The 21,883-nt window shown below is 36.7% G+C and overlaps 3 protein-coding genes across 10 annotated transcripts in view; 2 read left to right on the top strand and 1 right to left on the bottom strand.

Annotated features, from left to right (window-relative positions):
* Lsd-1 (lipid storage droplet-1) overlaps window positions 1–3,684 on the top strand; it is a 30,499-nt gene extending 26,815 nt beyond the window's left edge. For 5 of the 6 annotated variants that reach the window (XM_076826329.1, XM_076826328.1, XM_076826331.1 and 2 more), the window contains exons 5-8: window positions 214–383; window positions 2,364–2,621; window positions 2,713–2,811; window positions 3,202–3,684. In XM_076826329.1, the coding sequence (XP_076682444.1) occupies window positions 214–383; window positions 2,364–2,621; window positions 2,713–2,811; window positions 3,202–3,330 (656 nt within the window). In that variant the 3' untranslated portion in view covers window positions 3,331–3,684. The remainder of the gene's footprint in view (window positions 1–213; window positions 384–2,363; window positions 2,622–2,712; window positions 2,812–3,201) is intronic. The other variant, XM_076826327.1, reaches the window with a different exon arrangement.
* Window positions 1–21,883, bottom strand: part of LOC143376209 (uncharacterized) — a 1,054,554-nt gene that overhangs the window by 255,404 nt on the left and 777,267 nt on the right. The gene's annotated exons all lie outside the window — the stretch shown is intronic.
* Window positions 12,313–20,066, top strand: LOC143376174 (lipid storage droplets surface-binding protein 2-like). Of its 3 annotated transcripts, none has more exons than XM_076826120.1 (4): window positions 12,313–12,436; window positions 15,650–15,999; window positions 18,439–18,685; window positions 19,383–20,066. In XM_076826120.1, the coding sequence occupies exons 1-4, from the start codon at window positions 12,328–12,330 to the stop codon at window positions 19,643–19,645; spliced, it is 969 nt and encodes a 322-aa protein (XP_076682235.1). In that variant the 5' UTR covers window positions 12,313–12,327; the 3' UTR covers window positions 19,646–20,066. The 3 variants fall into 3 exon arrangements, with proteins under 3 accessions (XP_076682235.1, XP_076682237.1, XP_076682236.1); XM_076826122.1 differs by having other exon boundaries at window positions 12,399–12,499; XM_076826121.1 differs by lacking the exon at window positions 12,313–12,436 and adding an exon at window positions 12,488–12,614.

The raw sequence follows: 21,883 nt of genomic DNA on the forward strand, positions 1-21,883 counted from the left end.
ATCGTATTTTCTGAGACGATGTGGAAACCCATTGATACAATGTCGCCCTAATGCGCCACGCGCGGTTCACGCGGTACGGGCCTGAGGCGCTCCAATCAGCCTGGTCGCCGCGGGGCCCAAGACGCCCGGCGGGAGAAAGAGGGCATTGCTTCCGAAATTCGGCCGAAAAGATCACTTAACTCCCAAGCCTGCCCTATAAAATCTGTTTTCTAGAAGTTACTACTCCTGAACCAGTGAGCAAGACAACACGAACGATGAAGCACGGTGCCAGATTCTCTAGGAAGCTACAGAAGAGATTAACAAAGCGTACATTGGCAGAAGCTCGCGCCCTTAAAGATCAAGGAACAGAGTGCATACATGTACTTTTATACGTCGCAGAATTGGTAAGTGAGTTAACACACGCGTTAAGAATTCTAAAATAAAAATTAAGATAAAAGTTGATTACTATGTATGTATATGTTGCCGGTGCACTTCACAATATGATTAATACAGTACGGCCCGGATAAAGGCTCGCGTGGCCGGGACCGAACGCGAGCACTTAACCGGGGTAAGGTAGGGAATCCATTAAACCTTGACTGTGTTTTATGGATAGACGGCTCGACGAGGAAACTGAAAGCCAATATGGCGCTCGGAATGAATCCAGCACTACCGAAACCTTCAAATATTCTTAATATTAATACAACTTCATGAAAGTGGTACCAATGGATCCCTGAGATTTGTCTGATCAAAATAAGTCTAAAGACAACGTTAATTAGACTATTTTTAATGCTACGGGATCAGAAGCGGATTTGGAGATTTCGTGCCCCTAGGGCAGGGCTGCACAAGGAGCCGTTTTCAGCGCCTAGATGCGAGCAACCAGCCGAGCGTCGAGCTGTCCTGTTGCTAAAGGTGGCCATTGCAATGGGCGGCTGGCCACTGCGGCTGGCGACTGCGCCACTAGTGTAAGGGAGAAATATGTATCTGTTTCTCCCTTGCACTAGTAGCGCAGTCGCCAGCCGCAGTCGCTAGCCTCCCATTGGAAGGTAGCCTTAAGGTCTGCGCACACATATCCGTTACGTGTCAGTTCCGTATCCGTCGTGCCAGTGGTAAGAAGAAAAGACCCTCTACGCCCCTCTTCTTCTTACCACTGGCACGACGGAATGGTACTGACACGGAACGGATATGTGTACGCAGACCTTTAGGGGTAGAATTAGTGAGAAGTGCAGTAGTGTATGGCTGGGTTCCTTGTGGGGCCCCAGTGCAGAGCAGGGAGACAGCTCGACGCTCGGGTTGCTCGCAGCTAGGCGCTGAAAACGGCTCCTTCTGCAGCCCTGCCCTAGGCTAACAAGCGTCTGCCGCCATTTTCGTCAAATATGACAAAAAAGTGAATTGTTTTTAAAGTTGTACCAAGCTTCTGTGTTAAACCTTTTACAATTTCTTTCGCTCAAAACTCAAAATTTACCGCCACCCCAAAATTTGCCGCCCTAAGTTGCAGTCTACTTACAAGGGGGATTCAGCAATTCGAAAATTCAAAAAAAAATGAAACTTTGCAGAAATGTAGCTTAAGTGCTGCTAATAACGTAATTATTTTTTGATTCAACAATAAAACGGTCCTAAGGGTGAAAACACCCCATGAAAGAAATGGCGAGCTTGCATATTATCATAAATATTTGCGAAACCGTAAAATATATTGAAACAAGTTCAAATCAAAGTTCTATGGTTTGTTATGCCCCATAAAGCGGCGATAAAGAATTTGCGACAGACATTATTTTTTAAGATGTACATCTAGTTGTGTATAAATTAAGCTGTATTCTTTCCAAAGAGAAATTTGATATTTTAAGAAATGGTGCCGCATCAGCCCCTTCTCCCAAGCCTCTTCGTAGTTACAGCATTTCCAGTACCAAAAATATCTCAGAGATTACTGGATAGATTTGAACAAAATTTTGCATGAATATTCTTAAAACTATAATATAGTACTTGCCGAGACGATGTTTCGATTAGTGTCTTGCTTTGCTGTTTATTAACAAAAGAAGGTGAAACCTTGGGTCGAAAATCACATGCTTCAGTTTGAGTAGCTGCCATTTTTTCAAAAAATAAATTTTTTCAAAATCGGCGCCTAGATATCAAATTAAGATATCAAATTTCTTTTTAAAGAGAATCCAGCTTAATTGATAGATACACATCAAGGTGTATATCTTGATTCTTAAATATGACGTTTCTTTACATGAAAAAAATAAATCATGAAAAGCGACCCTATTTTCCGACCTGTCGAGGGTATGCAACTCCTTAAATGAACGTTACTTTATTTTCCCTGACTTAAAGTCGAATGGTTAACTGTGTTTCAATAATCTACCCGACTGAATAATGAAATTGACATGTTGCAGGTAGCGACGGATCCGAAATTAGCATTACAAAAAGCCAAGGAATTATGGGCAACATTAAGTTTGCCCGAACCAGAAAACCAAGCTCGACCAGCCAGCTTGGAACAATTGTTGGTTTTACTGACGCGCGAATCTGCACGTCGCGTCGTCCACCTTATGAATGGCACGTCAACGTTGGCGGCAAAAACCCCGCGTGATTTGGGCAGGATTCTCGTTCGTGTTTCCCACCAATTACTGGCAGTCGCGGACGCTACTTTAAAGGTGAATACTGGCAAACGTGTCTCTTAATTTTAATTACGCTCCCAAACGGCATTATTTTGTGAATTCACCTATTTCCTTCGACCGCTTTAAGATGGTACCACTCATTGGCAAAAAGGATGCAGTGAACGCGCAAATGTCAGTGATGCGTTCTGCTATAGAAAGGCTGAATTCGACCACAAATCATTTACTGGTATGTAGCATCCAAATTCTTCTATTCCAGCCACCTATATTATTGCAATTCAGCCATGAAATTGGAAATGAGTAACATAATTTTGTGAGTTTACCAACATTCTTAAACATACATATTAAAAATACTTTAATAACAGAGATTCCTTAATTACCACTGACTAGTATTTATCGTAGATTGCTTTTTCGATCACTTATTAAACTATGAAACTAATCGGATAGATAATATACAAAAGGAACATGAAATGAAAACTCAATAATTATAATCTAAGGAAAGAAAATAAAATAATTCTATAGAAAATCGTTTGAGCGAATCTTTTAAACGTAGAAAGAGTTGCTGCGCTGTTGTATGAATTTAATTGTTGATTATATACACCTTGAAATGCTTCTGTAGGAGCAGTTCGCATCTTTCCTGGCTGGCCGTCCAGGTGCTTCTAAAGTGACGCACGCCCAGAGTCACCAACAGAACCACAATAACCACATGTCGATGTCCTCGAATCCGCCAGTAAACGGTATCGAGTAACAAAGTTGCATTTAAAAGTTTGCTCCGCGTGAGTTTCTTCCGCAATGACTTTTATTCCAAGGTCAATGCCACTAAGAAGAATCTCACCGGCGGACAGAAGGTACGCATATTAATAACGTCCAATCTGCTGCAACAACACGATCCCGTAATTTCGACGCGACTCTCACGCTCTGACGCTAAGCAATTGATACTTTTTGCTTTATAGTTGGCACAGTATAGCGATGCCACATTAACTTTCAGTTCTTAACATTAGCACGTAATTATCGATGTTTACTTCTGATACACAACTATAATGGTTAGAGTTTAGAAGGATGTGTGGGAATAAATACTTATTTTTTGTTCATTGTCACCCTACCAACAAGATTTATAATTCCTTCTATTTCCTTTGCGATTTAGCAACTAGAAGAACCAATGGTGATTTTTGGTAGTACATCAGTGCACGTGTAATAACTCTCCTCAATTATGCTTAAATACAATGGTTCTGGTGTTCCTGCAGCCAGCTTTTGGGAAACGGTGAGCAATAGCTTGCATATACACCGCAGGTGCTGCCTCTACCTGATACTTCAAAAACCTATCTACGCCCAGAGCCGGCGGAACGCACTAACAAGGGGACACCGCGAACCCGCACTCACCGATTGGAACGCAACTTTGTGGGTTTATAGAGTTTCTCAAGACAAGAACAATGGTATATTTCATTCGAGCTTAATCGTCCTTTAAGGATGTGAAAACTAACCTCAAACACAAATAGGCACTGCCACCTTTTCGCGTATAACTTCTAAAGTACAAGAGACAGAAGAAAATGTTTCGAACAAAAGTTTAATGGTGCAATAAGCGCTGCAAACTTGCGTTAACAAAATTTTGAAGAAAGTTTTATTCGTCAGGTATTTTTTTTTGTTAACTTTTTCATAATTGTCTTAACGCATGTGTTACGAGCCGAGGCTGAGGGCAATGAGAGTGGCGGCTGCGAGGCCGAGGATTGAATTTGTTTGTTGGAGGTTGTTAGTAGCGGACGAACCGGGGTCTGGTATCCCCGGGAGCCGCTATAAGGAGGTTGGAGGTCGTGGACGAACCGGGGTCTGGTATTCCCGGGAGCCACTAGGGAGGTAAAGTTTCACGGACGAACCGGGGTCCAGTGATGCCAGAATGAGGACGGGTTTCCTCGAGAATTTCCCCCACCACGCATGCACACTACGCCGGAGCAGCGTGTCCGTGAGCTCGGCGCTTCGGAGTTCAACTCACGGACACCCAACTCCGGCGTAGTGTGCGCGAGGTGGGGGAAATTCTCCAGGGAACCCGTCCCCGATCTGGCATCACAGCCGGGGTCTGGTATTCCCGGGAGCCGCTAGGAAGGTGGATATCGTGGACGAACCCGGGTCTGGTATCCCCGGGTGTTCCGTCTTATGGGAACAAAGGGGGGCTCAGAGCGAGGCAGAAATTCAGCGACACTTTATTACTAGGCAATTGCTTACCGTCAAGTCTTGGGGAGCATTTGCCTGCCATATGTCTAATAGGTGGCAATTCGGCATCGTGCTATTTTTTTGGACACTTCGACCGTCCTCGCTCTGGGAAAATCCGTTGATTGCTCTGTCAGCGGGTGGTGTACGGTAACTTCAAAACGGTACATACCGTCGACCACCGCTGACTCGCGGGACAATACGATCATAAACCGCGACCCCGGCGAGACGCTCCGGCCGATCAACCTAGCGAGGTTTGTTAGCCAGATGTCCGGTTTTCCCTGCGCTACGTCACGAAGAAGGAGAGGATTCCTCCTCCATCTCCGAAATCTTGGAGGGAAGGTTCCTCCTCTTCAAGCAAGGCTGAGCCAATCAGGCATTTTGGCGCCTCCCAAAAATCAGATGTCTTGTCCACCTTTGACATCGAAAAGGTGGACAAGACCAGAAGTCAATGAGCTCGCGAATAGTACGGTTCGGTGTGTTTGATGAGGTCAGCATTCGGACCATCAGCACAAGCAGAGCTAACTTCTCAGATCATCGTTCAGATCAGAATCGACACGTAATAATTTAAACAGTCACCCAATATTAATTTGACGGGTGATAGATCGTCCGGCTTATACGCGTACCAACCGGTGAATCGAGGCTTACAACCTCGAAAGCAAAATTCTATAATTTTCACGCGTGTGCCGTGCGAACACCGGGAGCCACTAAGAAGGTGGTTGTCGTGGACGAACCGGGGTCTGGTATCCCCGGGAGCCACTAGGAATGTTAGTTTAGCCTCGTAACTTTATAATGTGATACCCCTTGAGCGGTAAAGGGGTATCTTTGTGGGTTGGCCTCAAAGAGGAAATTCGGATGGTGATTGAAGAGAACACAGAATTTATAATTACTAATTATATTCTGTATATAATAGCAGTCTTTTACAATTGTTTAAGTGTTTTTGTCGCGGTACCTAGGTCCACCTCTCGGTTTTGACGCACTGAGAAATGCGGGGGTCTCAAAGAGCTTAATAGTTACAACACCTATCAGCAACTCTACGTACTGTATGGTTTAAGTTGAAATAATACTCGAAGGAGAATGTTACTCAATTTCGCAAGCCTCTTTCGTCTACGCGTACTAGACTGGAAATGAGCCCCCGAGTATTGATTCGTGGCCCTTTTTATATCGTGAAATTCGGCTAAAAAGTAGTGGGGATATGAATACCTTCATTGAATATTAGGTTTTCCGGGAAAACTCGGTTGCATCCCACCACTGCAGGAAACTGTGACCCCGCCGGGTCACGCGCATTCCGGACACCCGAAAGGGTTTAAGAGTTCAAAGATAGGGCTGCGTACGTAACATATGTATGCCTTTATGAGGGGCCAACTATCCCCGAAAAAATCGGGCCAACTAATCTGAGAGTCAAGATGCGCTGACTAGATTGTTTTTACAATAATGCTACGACAATATCGCATCACAAGAACGTGAATATAACCTCTAAACATTATATTAACGCACTGCATTCAGAAAAAGTCATTACTTTTTCGTAAAGTGTCAGGAAATTATAATTTTAAGAACACTTAGAACATTTTCGAGAATAGTCAATTTTTACATTACAAATAACTTACCTGATTTCACAATTGAAAGCAAACACAACACACGATTAACTCGGCGGGAGGCGCTACTGGGTAAAGTTTACCACAGAGGCGCTAGTTGCGAAAATATGAAGACTGACTTTTTGTTACAATTTTTTAAAGAACTTTAATAAAGATTTTAAGATATTTCATTTTGCTTTGATTCTTAAAACACTGTACATATTAACTATACTAAGAACTATACTTTAACATAAAAATTACAAAGTTAAAAAAAAATATTCTGAAACTGTGTTTTTTTACGTTTCAATTTAGGGTATTTTTAACCCGGTAGCGACAACCTGTGTTACAATATGGGGTGCGCCTCCCGCCGGGTTAATGCGGCGTGTGAGCGACGCGCAATATACCACTAAAAACAACTGACAATCGCAACGTTCTAGAACATAAACGTGATCGAGCCATCTCACCCGGAATTACCCTACACGTAAGTTGAGGAGACAGAAATCCGAGTTATTTTCTTATTCCACACTCCTCTGTGTCACACTAACTGATATTAAACAACATTACGATGCAATTTGGGTAATTGTAAAACAATATTACAGCAATAAGTAGCCGAGAATTCCTCGAGTATGAATTTTCAAAGTATTTCCAACAATAGTTATGTCACATTACAGGAACTCAATTAACTCAATATTTAACAAAATGAAAGAGAGAAAGCGGTGAAATCACGTGTAGGTAATTGCTCACTTTTAAAACACTTTCCTCTTCCTTGCGTTGCTTTCGCTGAACATTCTGTTCTACGAGATATCAACTTCATACCAGTTACACCTAATGGACTATGTATCGCTATTAGAGTAATCCTGAATGAGCTCTGAAATGATTAATTGTCGTAAACCGATTCATAACGAGCATCCAATCCCATTGGAAAAACTTAAAACGGAAGTTATCGAGATAATATTCGCGGACGAAGTCGCAGACAGAAAAATGGGAGGCGATGATTCATATATATATGTCAACGTGTTTACAATACTTCATTCTCCGTTACTTCACGTCTAGACCTTGGGTAGATGAAATGGATCATCGCTAGGAGTAACGGACAGCGATAATTTAATCTGTTCGAGGTATCAGCACACGCAAATAAATACGGTCCCACTTTTTCAATTTTTGATAATAGCAAGAATAGTAGCTATTAATGTTAAGCTGAAATTTTGTACTAATAGAAATTTTGTACTAATAAAAGAGAATCATTCTTATAACAAGTTGCCATTTGATAAAAAAATATAATGTATTTTAGTGTTTAATTTTATTTTAACCACTGTGCTACAAATTTCTATTGCTGTACTATAAATGGACTTTACTTGACTTTTTCCTTATAAGGTCTTAACAATATTTATACTACATGCAAGCAATACTAAATAGATTCAATCATACTGAGACGAGGAATGAATATAAAAATCAGCTGGCAAGCTGACATGAAGACGAAAAGTTGTGTTGCGACGCAGAGAATGCATATTACGGTAAAAATACATAAGTATTAAATCGATCATTATAGTAGTTTTAAATAAATGTCTGTATACAAATTTTTTTAGATATAGAGTAAATTTGTACTCTAACAAAAAAAAAACTATTTGTACAAAATGTTTCCTATTGGTGATGAGTTACAATAGTTACAATAAAATGATAATTGATTTGAACATCAATAAGAACCTTATTTGACATATTTATTTAATCTTTCGAATCTGAAGAAATATTTCAAATATATATCTTTCACCCAAAACGCAAATGAATAGTTAATTAATAATTACCATTTCTCTGGTCGTAAATTAAATGTAATATTTGAATAGGTACTATTTTCACTAATTCCTGTAAAAACTTCAATTGACGGTTTACTGCAATGTGCTGAAAGAAAGTTATATGTAAGTATACTGTGCATGTAATCAGCAAGAAATAAATGATAATTCTTATTAAAGTAATGTGTATTTTCATAGTTATATTTTTTGTCACGGTATATTTTAAAGAATGATATTTGTAGTGGTTATTAAAATTTAAAATTAACTAATTAATTTAAATTATGAAATTACTTATGAAATAAATAAAAAAATACTGTTTTATTTTAACGATTATATGCAATAGGTATCATTTGTAATATATTGAAGAATACCATCTTGCCTGCCAATTTGAAAGTTACTTCACTTCAGGAATTTACTTTCTACCTGCATAAAGAATATGTGGTATAAGAATTTACAATAGAATTTTAGAAATATTCTGTATTCGTACGTATGAAATACAGTTTAATTTATTTACTGCAAATTAATAAGACAGAAAGACTAGCAAAGGTGTTTCGAAAAATGCGACCAATTTTTACCCATTTTCAGATATACCATCATAGAATATTAAGTGAATGTGAGTATGCAAGGAACAAATATGCAATTGTACAGCTGCAATCAAAATAATAAAAGACATCTGAAATCAAGTCAACAACACATTTCGAAATTTGTCAAATTTGCAAAACAGGAGATTACTTATTAAAATGAATATAATGGTTTTTAATATGGAAAAATGTGTCATTTGATAACAAAACACCGTTCTATAAAATATTTCCTGGAAGGTTATGGAAATCGTTCTGTAAAGTAATAATGTTAAAAACGATGCAGAGCATTTAGAAAATATTTAATAGACATTTCTCCGGAATTTTATGCTCTTGCAAAATTTATACCTTGAAAGATTTATAAAGAAACTAGTTTTACTACTCGGCTTCGCCCGGAATTTATTCTGATTTTACAAAAAAAAATTAATTTATTTTTATGAAAATAGTTGCATTCATCGGAATTAGTCAGGAATAATGACCTGACGCCAAGGGCGGATCCAGAGGGGGCGATAGGGGCGCATTATGACATTGTGTATTATTCTGTATAAATAATTAATGTGAATTTAATTATTTAGGCTATGGTATCAGATAATTAGAAGATATGATTTCGGCGCACTGGTTCGGTCTGTTAAATAATTAAACAAAAGCTATTTTGCAATTTTTAGAATTTTTACCAAATTCCAACTTTTCGGTCGATGATTATGAGCATTCTCAAGGAAAATTAGATAAAAGGAAAAAAATACTGCGTATGCTTTTATACAATAAAAAAAATTCTTTTACACAAATATCACGTTCGGTTAACCGGTGACTGGTGACCGGTGAAATTATATTATTTATAGTATCAGATAGAGATATTAAAATATAAGTTACAAGCAAATATTAAATCTTGGCAAAGAGGGTTAAAAAATGTACTCGTGTACTTTTACATATTTCGCCCCCTCCAAAAAAGGCTCCTGAATCCGCTTCTGCCTGAGGCACAATTCGTGATCCAAGAGTTTACCGTTCGAAAGTTTTTTGGCGACAAACAAACACAAAAAAATATAAACTTTCTGCTTTATATATTAAGATTAGCCTTCCATTTTATTATTTCCTCATTTCGAAGTTCAGATTAATTCTTAACGCGCCTTATCTCCTGTTGTAATGATCAGACCTAAGATCAGGCCTAACATTATCTGTTTCATTGCACAATCGTTATTAATCTCCGGGTTGTTCAATAGAATAGGATAATTCATTAGATACAGTACTTTCTGGTATTAATACAGTTACTCATAAAAGAATCTGCCCAACCCATACGTATATCACAGTTAACTTATTTAAGAAATATTAAATTCAGAATTACCCAGTATAATTTACATTAGTATAAACCTTGATTAATAAACTTTTAGTTAGTACTATCTGCCAAAGAAATGCTGAAAGAAATTTTGCTAGAAAAATGCAACAAGACAAAACCTTCACTCAAAATTAGTTCAATCTACCTATAATACATAGATTAAAACTTATAATAAAATCGCAAGAATATTAGAAGAATATTAACTAATTGTAATTACGTTTCTATAAATTATCATAAATATTGAATTCGGGCGAATATATTTTGCAAGGTCTTTGCTATTTCCACGAATAATTATACTTTTTTTTAAATAAACTGTGTACAATTTTTCAATTGAATGATCCATGGTTTATATTCACCTGAATTAGAATTGCGAATTTTTCCTTTAAAGTCGATTTAATATGTAAAATATGTTACATCTAGGGTGGGCGGATACTTTTATGAGCAAGTGTATGATCCAAACTCCAGACTCGCGTTTCAAGCAATTACGAGACGGTCATATTATTCTGAGATTCGTATTCGTTGCATTTAAGGGGACTTTCCTGTCAAGGGCCCAAAAAATAGGTGATCTTTAGGAATTAATTAAAGGAAAACTACTATATATAATTTAATAGGACTTTTTGCATTGTATTAAGGATATCTTAGATCAGGGTTGACTAACTGGTGGCTCGCGAGCCACCGGGGGCATCTCCGCCTTGTTGCCACGCTGAACGACCCCCTCCATACCTCCCAGACTCTGACAATCGCAGTCAAAAAGAGAAGGAAAGAAGGAGGAATCGACTGCGATTGTCAGAGTCTGGGAAGTATGGAGGGGAGCCGTTCAGCGTGGCAACAAGGCGGAGGTGCCCCCGGTGGCTCGCGAGCCACCAGTAGGTGATGCGCGATATTTATCGATTACTGTACATATCGATATTTGCATGTCGATATTTTGATATTTTTTATCGATATTTCAAACACTAATAATTGCAGGTATCGATAACTTTGTTCAAAATATCGATAATAGTTATTGCACCTTCTTTCGTTCAAGCCAATTCAAGCTAATTTTCAAATTACTGCGTCTAAGTAAAATTCAGTAATTCCTTTTCATACTTTTATATTGAATGGTGCCTATGATATTTTTTATTAAAATAAAAATTCTAGTTTCCTTATAAATATGATTTGGAAAGTAGATTACTTGTTTTCATTGTAATACTTTCGAATCTTAATTTAAATAAAATAATTTCTTAATGGTACTATATAGAAATTGTTATTTTTGAAAATTCTTTTTAATAAAAAATAATATTCTCTTGAATATATGTAGCTAATTTTTTAATTGGTAAATTCATACGATCTTCGTATCGATATTAGCAATATCGATGGTTTTTGAATAATATATTTCATGTATCGATATTGAACGGAAAAATATATATCGATAAGCATTATCGATAGTTGGGACCAATATCGCACATCACTACCACCAGTTAGTCAACCCTGGCTTAGGTTGTAGAAATATATTTTTTGTTTTATAATTAATCATTGCAAAATTGATTCAAATCAGTGGGACTTTTATCTCCAAAAGTTATTATCCGATTCGACTGAAACTTTTTTTATTTTGAAGAATATACTTCTGGCTAGAGGGAAACCAGAAAATAACATTTTTTTAGAAAATAACGACACTTGAAGTTTGAAATCACTTTTTTCCTATATTTTTCATCCTTCCAACGCCTTTGAAAATTATAAATTTTCAATTTTTGTATTTTTTTCTGGTATTCCCCTAGCCAGAAGTATATTCTTCAAAACGAAAAAAGTTTCAGTCGAATCGGATAATAACTTTTGGAAATACAGGTCCCACCGTTTTGAGCACACTGTTTCGAGAAAAACGCGTTTAAAGTTTTACGTGGGCGCCAAGTGGCCGGTTATTGCGTATGCATTTGCCGCTACTCAAATGCCTATAACTTTAGAAATTTTACGAATTTAAAAAAATCCTTTTACACACGTATTCCTAAAAGGTTGATCATTCGAAAAATGAAATAAAAGGAAATCGACTTTTAGACCGGAAGGTCCCCTTAAAGCGTTTCAGAAATAAGTTGCTCGATTTCAAAATAGTCGGCCGCAGAGCCATAAACAGATCAGCGAGTGTAAAATCCTCGTGCGTAGTCGCGACGGACGCGAGACCGTGCGCAAGTAACTTTCATCCGCTTTTACGTGACAGTTTCCGAGCGGCGCAGATAACGCGAAAGCACTCTCGCGTTAGCGGACTTTGAATCCTCGTGGCACATGTTCCAGCGCCGTGCACGGATGCCGAGCAGCCGGTCTCCATTGGCTAATTCGAACGAACCTCAGCGCTCAAGCGGTGGCAAGGTTATAAGAGTTGGGGGAGCCGTCAACGACGCGCATTTGTACACAGGTATTGTTCTCGGCCAGTTCGACACGCGCAGCATAGGACCCACGGCGGAATAAAAACGGGAGCCGTGAGTATTCCCACCACGTTGTCGCTGTGACAGATTTATTCGTCCCCAGAGCTGTGATAACCAACTTACAATACGATAATTTATAAATAATTTCCCCCCCAGAAATTTCTCAAGGTCGGAATTCACATTAAACGTATCTACTTACGCTGTAATCGATTGTTTTGAACGTTTGGACATATACGACCGGTGTTTAAGTCAACTTGAGTAAATTGAATTTCTGCTAAGCATTCTGCGGAGATTTAGGAATATTCCATTTAATTGAATTTCGGAAATTTCTCAAGTTTTTGCTACAATTTATTCTGCGCCGAAGTACTTGAAGAATAATGTTTTGGGTAGTTATTAGGAGAAGATGATAGAATCATAGTGCTGTGGTATATTAGTACTGAATTTAATATTTTATGGCGTAATGGAAGAACTGTTACTTGGGAATAAGTGACTGTTATTAGAATGTTTGTGAAGGTGAAAGTTTCTTTGTCTCGAAATGTTTCGTAGCTACTTTCGAATTCGCACGTTGCGAGGTATATACACACGGATCTCTAATGCGCGAAGTATTGTGCGAGATCATGGTCTAACAATGAGCTAAAAAGAAAGTGTCGTATGTACCACTACACATATGTAACAGACATGTACGTTTATATCCCCTAAGTCCGTTGACCCTCGCGATACTCGTGGTGTATCACTCGTTTCCCACATTTGTCACCGTTTCGCTTGAAACTTAAAGCAACAAGGTGTTCTCCCATTTAAGCTGCTTGTGTTCATCGTTATCTGTCTAGATCAGATAAATTGGCTTTAGACATTAAGTACTTCTTCAAAATCAAAACAAAGGATAACGCCATGATCTTGAAAAGTATACACGGTGTACTAGTTTTATCTGACTATTAGGTACTATTACATGGAAAATTGTTAGTTGCTAAACAGATTAATGTAAATATACTTTCAAGGGAATATCTAGTGGGTCAAGTGACTTTACTCTAGGCTGTGTTGATTTTGAAATTGTACAATTAATTTACTCTTTTTTTTCAATTAGTCTTATATTATGTACCGGGTAGACCAATAAGAATTACCACCTTCAGCATGACCGAAATCATCTTATAAGCGACTCCACCTGCGAGAAAATTGGTATAACTATACAATGGCTGCTTTCATACCAAACAACTTTTATTTGGAAAATTTTCCTCATAAGAGGAAAATTTTCAAATAAATAATTAAATGGAAATAATTCCATAGTTTCGGAAATATTCAAGGTGGTAATTTTTATGGCATATAGAGAATCTAACTATAAATCCTTTGTGCTGGTAATTATGAAAGTCGTGTAAGTAAAAAAAAAATGAGATTTCTCTTATATTGTGTTATATTGATTTATATTTCAATATTATGAAAGAATTGTTGCAAAATAGCCGTCAAGTAAGCAATGACATGATAGTGTCACTTTCATAACGACCCGCGACAGTTCCACGTTCATTTCGATAGTGGTGTAAGTCATCTGTTCTCTGTAACTAATGTGTGAGGAAGGAAATAATTACATATTTTGTATTTCGTATTAGATCTGAGGCGAGAAAAGAAATAAAAAAATATATAAAGAAAAATGTTATGTTAAACGATTTTATTCAAAATGTAGTAAAAACTGGATTAAAATGTAATAAAAAATAATTCTTTTCTTGTACTTCAATTTTGATGGTGATATACTACGAACGCCTGCAAAGTTTTAGTTTTAGATTTGTGGTTATGGGTTATACTTATTAATGACTGGGTAATTTTTTCACCCCCTCGGGGTTATTTTTTTTTTAAATATTGTATTGTCATCCAAACTGCGCACGCCTGCAAAGTTTCAAGACAATTGGATAGTTGGGAGTGGGTTAAATTTGAGTTGCCAGATTTGACCCTACAAACATACAAAGAAACATACAAACAGAGGATCGAAGCTGAATAAAATCGTTTAACAAATGATGAAAACGCGAAATGGACTTAATTACGCTAAATATGAGAAAAATTAGGAGAAATAGTGACAAAGAATAGTGGCAAAGTACTTGAAAATAAATATTGCTTTTGTTCAAAAAACTGTTTGAATTTATTAAGTTGTGAAGATCGAAAAACCACGTTTGATCACTTTTCTAATTTGGGAGACATTCAGAGGTTTAAAAAAAATATTTTCGTTCAAGTTACTCATACAATTTTACAGTGATAAATAAGTTTGACATTAGAAGATCATATATGTTGTGGAACACTTTCTTCAATAAGGGAAAAATATGTTTTAATACGCCCAAATACAGTAGTCTAAATATCTCAAAAGAAAAAATACATGACTTACACTGTTTTCATAGTCACAGGCACATATTTTAACGCGATATTTAAAGGTAAATTTTTAGAAGTGCCTAAGGTAGATACCGTAAACTGGGGGAACATTGACAGAACGGGGTAACATTGGCATACGCCGGGATTGCATTGTTTTACGTCTGATTAGTAAAACTTAACCTGTTAATGCTATTTATATGTAATGCTATTAATGCTATTAAGATGTAAAAAATAAAATAAAATAAACTAATTTAAGTGTCGATGTATCTTACTGGCTTCAGATTAGTAAAACTTCACCTGTTAATGCTATCTATACTTGAGCTCATTTTAGAAGGAACCTGCCGACCGACGAGGTTAGACCGATTCCGCGCAGGTTGACGCTCATTGGTGCCGTGAGAAGCCACTATTGGCTGTACCCCCACCAACGCTCTTTCGGAGCCAATGAGCTCGTTCTACATGCGCGAAACGGGTTCCTTCTAAAGTGAGCTCAAGTATATGTGTCAATGTTACCCCGGTACACTAACGTTTTTAACATGTATTAAAGAAGGAAAAGGACAAGAATTTTATGCATTTTGACACTTGTAGTACAATCACAAAAGATGCAATGTTTTGCCAGCATACTTAAAGCAAATGTAAACATAATAATTTTTAAATTATATAACAAAATGTTTCAAAAACCTGGCAATGTCCCCCCAGTTTACGGTACTTGAAAAATTTTGTCGAAGTACAAATTGAAAAAAACATTTTATACCTCATTGTATTAGCATGCGCGTAAGTGGTAGGTGCGGGTGGTGTAAGTATTTGATTTTATTTCGTATTTAGCAGTTTGTCCAACAAAATAAATATATTTCTTCTAGATTTTGAAGTCACCTCCGGTCTCTATAAAACTAAGAGAATGACAGCCGAAGTTACGCAGTTGCCTCACATCGAGGTTGTTCATCGGGTTCTGGAGCTTCCTGTAATCGAAAGGGCGATAGCTAAATCTGCCGCGACGTATTTGCGTGTGAAAGATTGCCACCAGCTAGTGCACTGGGTATTAACCACCGCGGAAACTTCCTTGAGCAGCGCGACAAAACAAGCAGTGCCTATTGCTGCACCTATCGCCAAGAAGCTCGAGAACCCCATACACTTTGTCGACCATACGTTGTGTCTTGGCCTTGACAAAATCAAAGAAAAAGTTCCAATCGTTGAAAAGGAGCCCGAGCAGGTGGGAAATCAATCGTTTCTGTTACAAATTAATTTACAAAAATCATAATCACTGCTCAATGTCTTCAAACGCTAAAAATTGTTGCATTTATATACATTTATATGTATATAGGGTGTGATTCACGTAACTTGTCCACCCCGAATAACTTCTAAAGTATGAAATTTAACAGAGCAGTGAATTTTCTATAAGAAATTATGGATATTATTCCGAAAGGGACCGGTGGCCGATCGAGATGAGGTTTGGGTGTAGGGGTGGGGAGGGGGTGAGGACCCTAAATCTAAAATTGTAGCTTCGGGTATTTATTAGTTTCCGAAATAGTAATAAAAAAATTATTGTTAATTTTTTTTTGAAATTTTTTTTTGGAAGTTGGTGCAGGCCCCCTACCCGGGGACCCTCTCGTCCTGCCATTTTTTATTTTTGAAATTTTGTAACCTCAGTCTCATTTTTAGCATCGCCAAACTCACATCGGTTCGCTACCATGGTTTGCGCGCCCCCTGCACTAATCTAGCCCAAACCAATACTAATACCCGGGACAATTTGGAAAGTGGAATGCGTTGTGTCGGTATAAGTCAACAGAAATATTGTTAAGAGGGGGGGCCGTGGTAAAGTGATTAAAAAAAATCGGTAAGGTGTACCCTTGTATACACAATTACCCCTGTATCTTCTGAACGCATTAATTGCCGAAGCTAAAATTTTATATTTGGGGTCTTCCACACCTCTCGCAACCACCCACCAAGTTTCATCTCGATCGGCCACCGGTCCCTTTCGGAAGTACAGCCGAAATTATTAAGCTTCATTTGTCCTAACTCTAATAATAATAACAGGTGTATGAAAGTCGAAGGGCATCACTTTAAGCACCTACTGTAACTAAGGTAAGTAGTGAGACCATGAACAACGTTTACGCAAATATCTTGCGTATTATTTATTAAGTTCAGGACAAATAAAGATTAATAATTTTTGTAGAAAATTCACTGCTCTTTTAAGTTTTGATACAGAGAACTACGCATTCTACATAAAAAATTCAAGGTCACCTTGATACCTCATAAACAAATAGGTTATTTAAAAAAAATCGTTTCTTTGATACCCTGCAACTTCTATATAAAACACTTTCTTTTAGAACACAGGTACTTTAGAAGTTATTGGGGTGGACAAGTTATGTGACTCACCCTGTATCAGACGTAGTTTAGATAATTTTTTTACTTCCCGCAATTTTTGTAGCTTGCTTGAAAATATTGAAAGTATTGAAAAAAATTTGCTGAATGTTTTTGCAAATTGGGCTAAGTGTTAATAAGAGGATATACAGGGTGTCCCTAATTTTAACGGAAAGTATCTCAAAACATTTCGTAAATAACAAAAAAGTGTTACATGAACATGAGTTTTGAAATGTTTATTAAATAGTTATAACAAAAATATAACCCGCGAAGAAAGCTGTGTAAATGGTGGCATAAGAAGTAGAATGTAGGAATGTACCATTCCTATATTTTTCATTCGTGTGTCTTGTCAATAGAAGACCGAAATCGTGGGAAAACTGAATTTATTATATTTACGAATGTCGTGTCGACTTTGCTTTTTCGATTCCATCGAGTCCAATATTAAACTTTATCAGTTTATCTTACCTACTGACTGCAGTAAACCTATAAACTTTTTTAAAAGTTCGTACAGGTAAAAATCTAATGGCATTGTCAAGTGAGATATGTTTAGAGATATTGTGAGATAAGCTTATAGAGGGCGTCCCAAAAATAAGTGATCAAACTTTGACAGCTCATACTACTCATGACTTCAAGCTGGCTCAAAAACGCATGGTCGTATGTGCCGGTGATTATGAAAGTGTCATGAGTTGAAAACAAGTAATACCAAAAAACAGTATCAAGAGATACATTCAATTTTTCCAAATTTCTCACTTGGATCACTTTCATCACAACTAGTTCATATGCTTCGAAACGTTTCCTTCCTGAGTTTGAATATTTTCTCTTGAGTTGCCACTGATAATTTACTCATCTTCATTGTGATGAGAACAAATACTACGATTGTTTGCTACTAATACACAAAAAGACCGATACCAGTATCTGTAGGTATATTTAACCTTGTCAGGCAATCTTGCAAAACGTGGCCACGTGCAAAAAGTGTTTATAAATTCGGAAAAGAATCGTTTCCGGATGAACGTGACATTTTTTCATTCTCAAGGTGAATGAGCTACAAAATTTTTTATTTTTTAAACATCCCGTATGATGTAATACATTTCCCACATCTCCATTATGGAATTATTTTGATATAGTTTGTTAATTAAATAATAGAACGCCTTGTATAAACATGAGTTCTTTGTAAATAAAAATTACTGAAAAAATTACTCGAAGTACCTATTTAGGGCAATTCCGAGTAATCAAACTTTCATGATAAGTGTCTGTTGATGTAGAAAAATGTCTCCTTTCACCGTTCTAGATTTTAGAGAATGCATACATATTAGCACTGCAGACTGTGCAACCAGCAGTTTCGAGTATTTCGCTCACTAACGATTTAATAGTCACGCAAGCGTTAAACTTGAGGGACATGAGCTGGAACAAGGCGAATCAGATTTTAGGAACGCAGTATGGCAACGCGGCTGTGCGCGGTTTGGACAACACAGCTGTTGTCGTTGATAACTTGATCGATAAATATTTTCCTGCGACAGGGGATGAAGAATTAATAGGTATATCAGAATATGTACTTACTTGGTGCCTTTAGTCACTACCGTCTGTAATAAAATTATAATATGTTACCATATTTATAATTGGTCTTATCGACTGTTTACTTAAATATGTATCTACATATTGCTGCTGAGAACGTACAATTATTATACAGTAAGACCCCTAACGTTAACGTTCTTAAAATTTACAGTACTGTATCAGCACGTACTGTACGTAAAGATTGAACGTGGGTATTTCTGTCGAAGCGTATCACGTCACAGATAATTCGTCTACTATCGCGTGACGTCGCAGAATTCGGGGAGTCGCCATTTTTCCAGCGTTGCCAAAAGCGAACGTTGAACGGAGTAGCGTTAACCGGGGACTTACTGTACTTAATTCGTTTAAACACAATATTAACACTTTCTGTATCATAATAGAAATTCAGATTTTTTATAGGACTACAAACAGTGATATGACAAAGTAGATTGCGATATTCAATTATAGAGAAATATTTTTTTGTTATATTCTTCATAATTGCAGCTTTTTTGTTGAATTTTTATTTGAACAGTGTATTGAGAAATATCTTTTTTCTTTCAATGGAAGTTTCACTGTCGATAAATATAGTGGCACGGAAAGTGTTAATAGAATAATGTTGGCGAATTATATATGTGCTTACAGAATTTTGTTATTTAATTAACTAACGCCCTATTTCGATTTTAGTTACAAATACGAACGAGGAAGACAAACTTCTTCATACCCTACAAACTGTTGGACGTTTGTCCAGTAAAGCTGCTCATCGTGTATACGCGAATATAATACTCCAGTTGGGAACCATTAGTATGGATAACTTAAAGACTTACATAAGTTCTTTGGTACAATTTCTGCAGCTCACGCGGTACCTCCATGCTATAAACGAGAAAGTGCAAGCTCACACGTCCAAATCAAAAGATCTGACGAAAGGAGAGGTGAAGAAACAGAACTAACTCGGGGAAAAGGACTTCCGTGAATTGTATCATTTTTGTATTCATTTTGTGTGTACATTTTGTTGTTCATCATTGGTCTTTGCAACTTCTCTTTTGCTTAATAACATATGTTATATTTAAGAGATTTCTCTTCTCTTGCATTCTTGCCGCTGTAGAAGAAGGAACTGAACTGAAATGCATCGTCAATCAACGTTGCTTGAGTCGTGGAGGATCTAAGATTGCAGTTTAATCACTCGTCATTTTTTATACAAGCATTCTGTCATAACTAATTTTATATTGTTTTACTATTTATATCGCTCAACTTTACCAACGATTAACGCATGTACATAATATTAAATTATATATTAGTTCTTCTACATTTTATACATGCTGTGTATACGTCAATAAAATAAACTTAATAAAATTCGTCGATAAAATTAAATTGCTATGAAACGAATAAAAATTATTATTTTGTCGCCAATTTGTTTTACTTGACTACCTATGTACCTACATGATTTAATTTACTCATAGTAAATAATTAAGAATTATTTATTCTTATTTAATATAAATTGTTTAAGAGTAATACATCTCTCAAATAGGAATTTGTAATTTTATTAAATGGAGTCATAATCATAGTATCATACTAACATACTCGAACTATTATAATAAAGCTACAGCGTTTGTTTGTATGCTCACAAAAATCTCAAGAAGTACTGAACAAATCATTACCAAATTTTAACTACAGTATCCTTGAACAACAAAAACGGATACAGGCTATGTTTTGTCACGTAAAATGTAATTAATCTGTGTAAAAAGTTGTATGTACATAAAGAAGTCATGACTCGGCCGGCTCGTGGTGGATAGTACGCGACACGACCGCGAGGCGGTGATCGGGCCGAGCCTTTCTCGCAGGTGGGATACAGCAGTAGATAAATATAAGAAGCCCGGGCAGCGTCGGGTATTCTAAATTAGTGTATAATAAAGACATTATATGTTATATGAAAAGGGATGGAAATATGGGAATAATAATGGTAAAATAAGTTGTTAGAATTTAAGTATATAAGTATATTTACATTAAAATTAAAATTAAGTAAATTAAGTAAATTAATATATCTAAATATAGTAAAACGTCAATTATCCGAATCAGTGTTGCACCATCGCTATCACCACTTCTTGGAATCAGTGTACCTAGCGGTATAATAATTACTATGTAAATATACACATATTTTGTGTAATATACATTACATTTCACATTACAGCAGTAGTATCCATTCTTGTATTAAATTTTAATAAGTAGTTTTAGATGTAATTCCTATAGTTATAAACTAGATATACTACATGCATGCTTTATTCTCCGAATTAATTAATTAATTATATCGGAATAATTCAATTTTCCGAACCACCTCGGTCCCAAGTAGTTCGTATAATTGACACTCTATTGTACATATATCAAAATATTTAATTATATATATTATGTATATGAGATGTATTGAAATACGAAGGACTTACAATTTCTATATCGATGCCTTTATTATAAATCGTGACTCACATAGAATAGAAATACACATTCATTTGTATTTCATCTTCAAATGTATTATAAACACGAACATTAGCAGCAATAACTACTAAATATTTATCACTTCAATATATTATTGCCAGTTCGCAGAATATTTCATTTTTCCTACAGCAAAACCTACATTAAAATCCCTACAAATTATGAGTTACGTTTCGTTGGAATTTGTTCAAATTGTTTAATTAAAGTGTACACAATATTCATAATAACAAAGTTTTAATAAAATTTTTTTGCGGATTCGAAAATAATTTCAAGTATCTACCACTATCATACGACATAATAAATAATGCTCTTCGTAAGTTTTTCACCATCCCGTTGGAATTTGAACCCATGTGGCTTAGTGATTGAAATCTTGACTAATCCATTACTTTAAACAGCTAGTCAAAATGCATCTTCTTAAGCATAATGAATATTTAAGTACCTACATATTTCCCGCGTTATAGAATGAACTGTTGCATCAGATATTGACCAAGCTCAAGAATCATTAGTCACGAATCGCCGAATGAGTAAAATGTTGTACGAATCCACGTAGTCTATACGATTCGTGCAATCGAGGAGAGACTCTGTGACGTCCACGTCACTGATGATCCACGACGTAGTGTTTGGATACGTATCATACTGCGCAGAAGCGTGATTGAAATTCACAGCTGTAGACACACAATAAAGTGCCCCACGAATGACACTTT

The sequence above is a fragment of the Andrena cerasifolii genome, chromosome 14 (assembly GCF_050908995.1).
Source record: "Andrena cerasifolii isolate SP2316 chromosome 14, iyAndCera1_principal, whole genome shotgun sequence".
Lineage (NCBI taxonomy): Eukaryota > Metazoa > Arthropoda > Insecta > Hymenoptera > Andrenidae > Andrena > Andrena cerasifolii.

Coding starts and splice junctions, on each gene's coding strand:
- LOC143376174 (XM_076826120.1), top strand. CDS start 12,328: ATGCCGAGCAGCCGGTCTCCATTGGCTAATTCGAACGAACCTCAGCGC. Junction 12,437..15,649: donor CGACGCGCATTTGTACACAG/GTATTGTTCTCG, acceptor TATTTCTTCTAG/ATTTTGAAGTCACCTCCGGT. Junction 16,000..18,438: donor TTGAAAAGGAGCCCGAGCAG/GTGGGAAATCAA, acceptor TCACCGTTCTAG/ATTTTAGAGAATGCATACAT.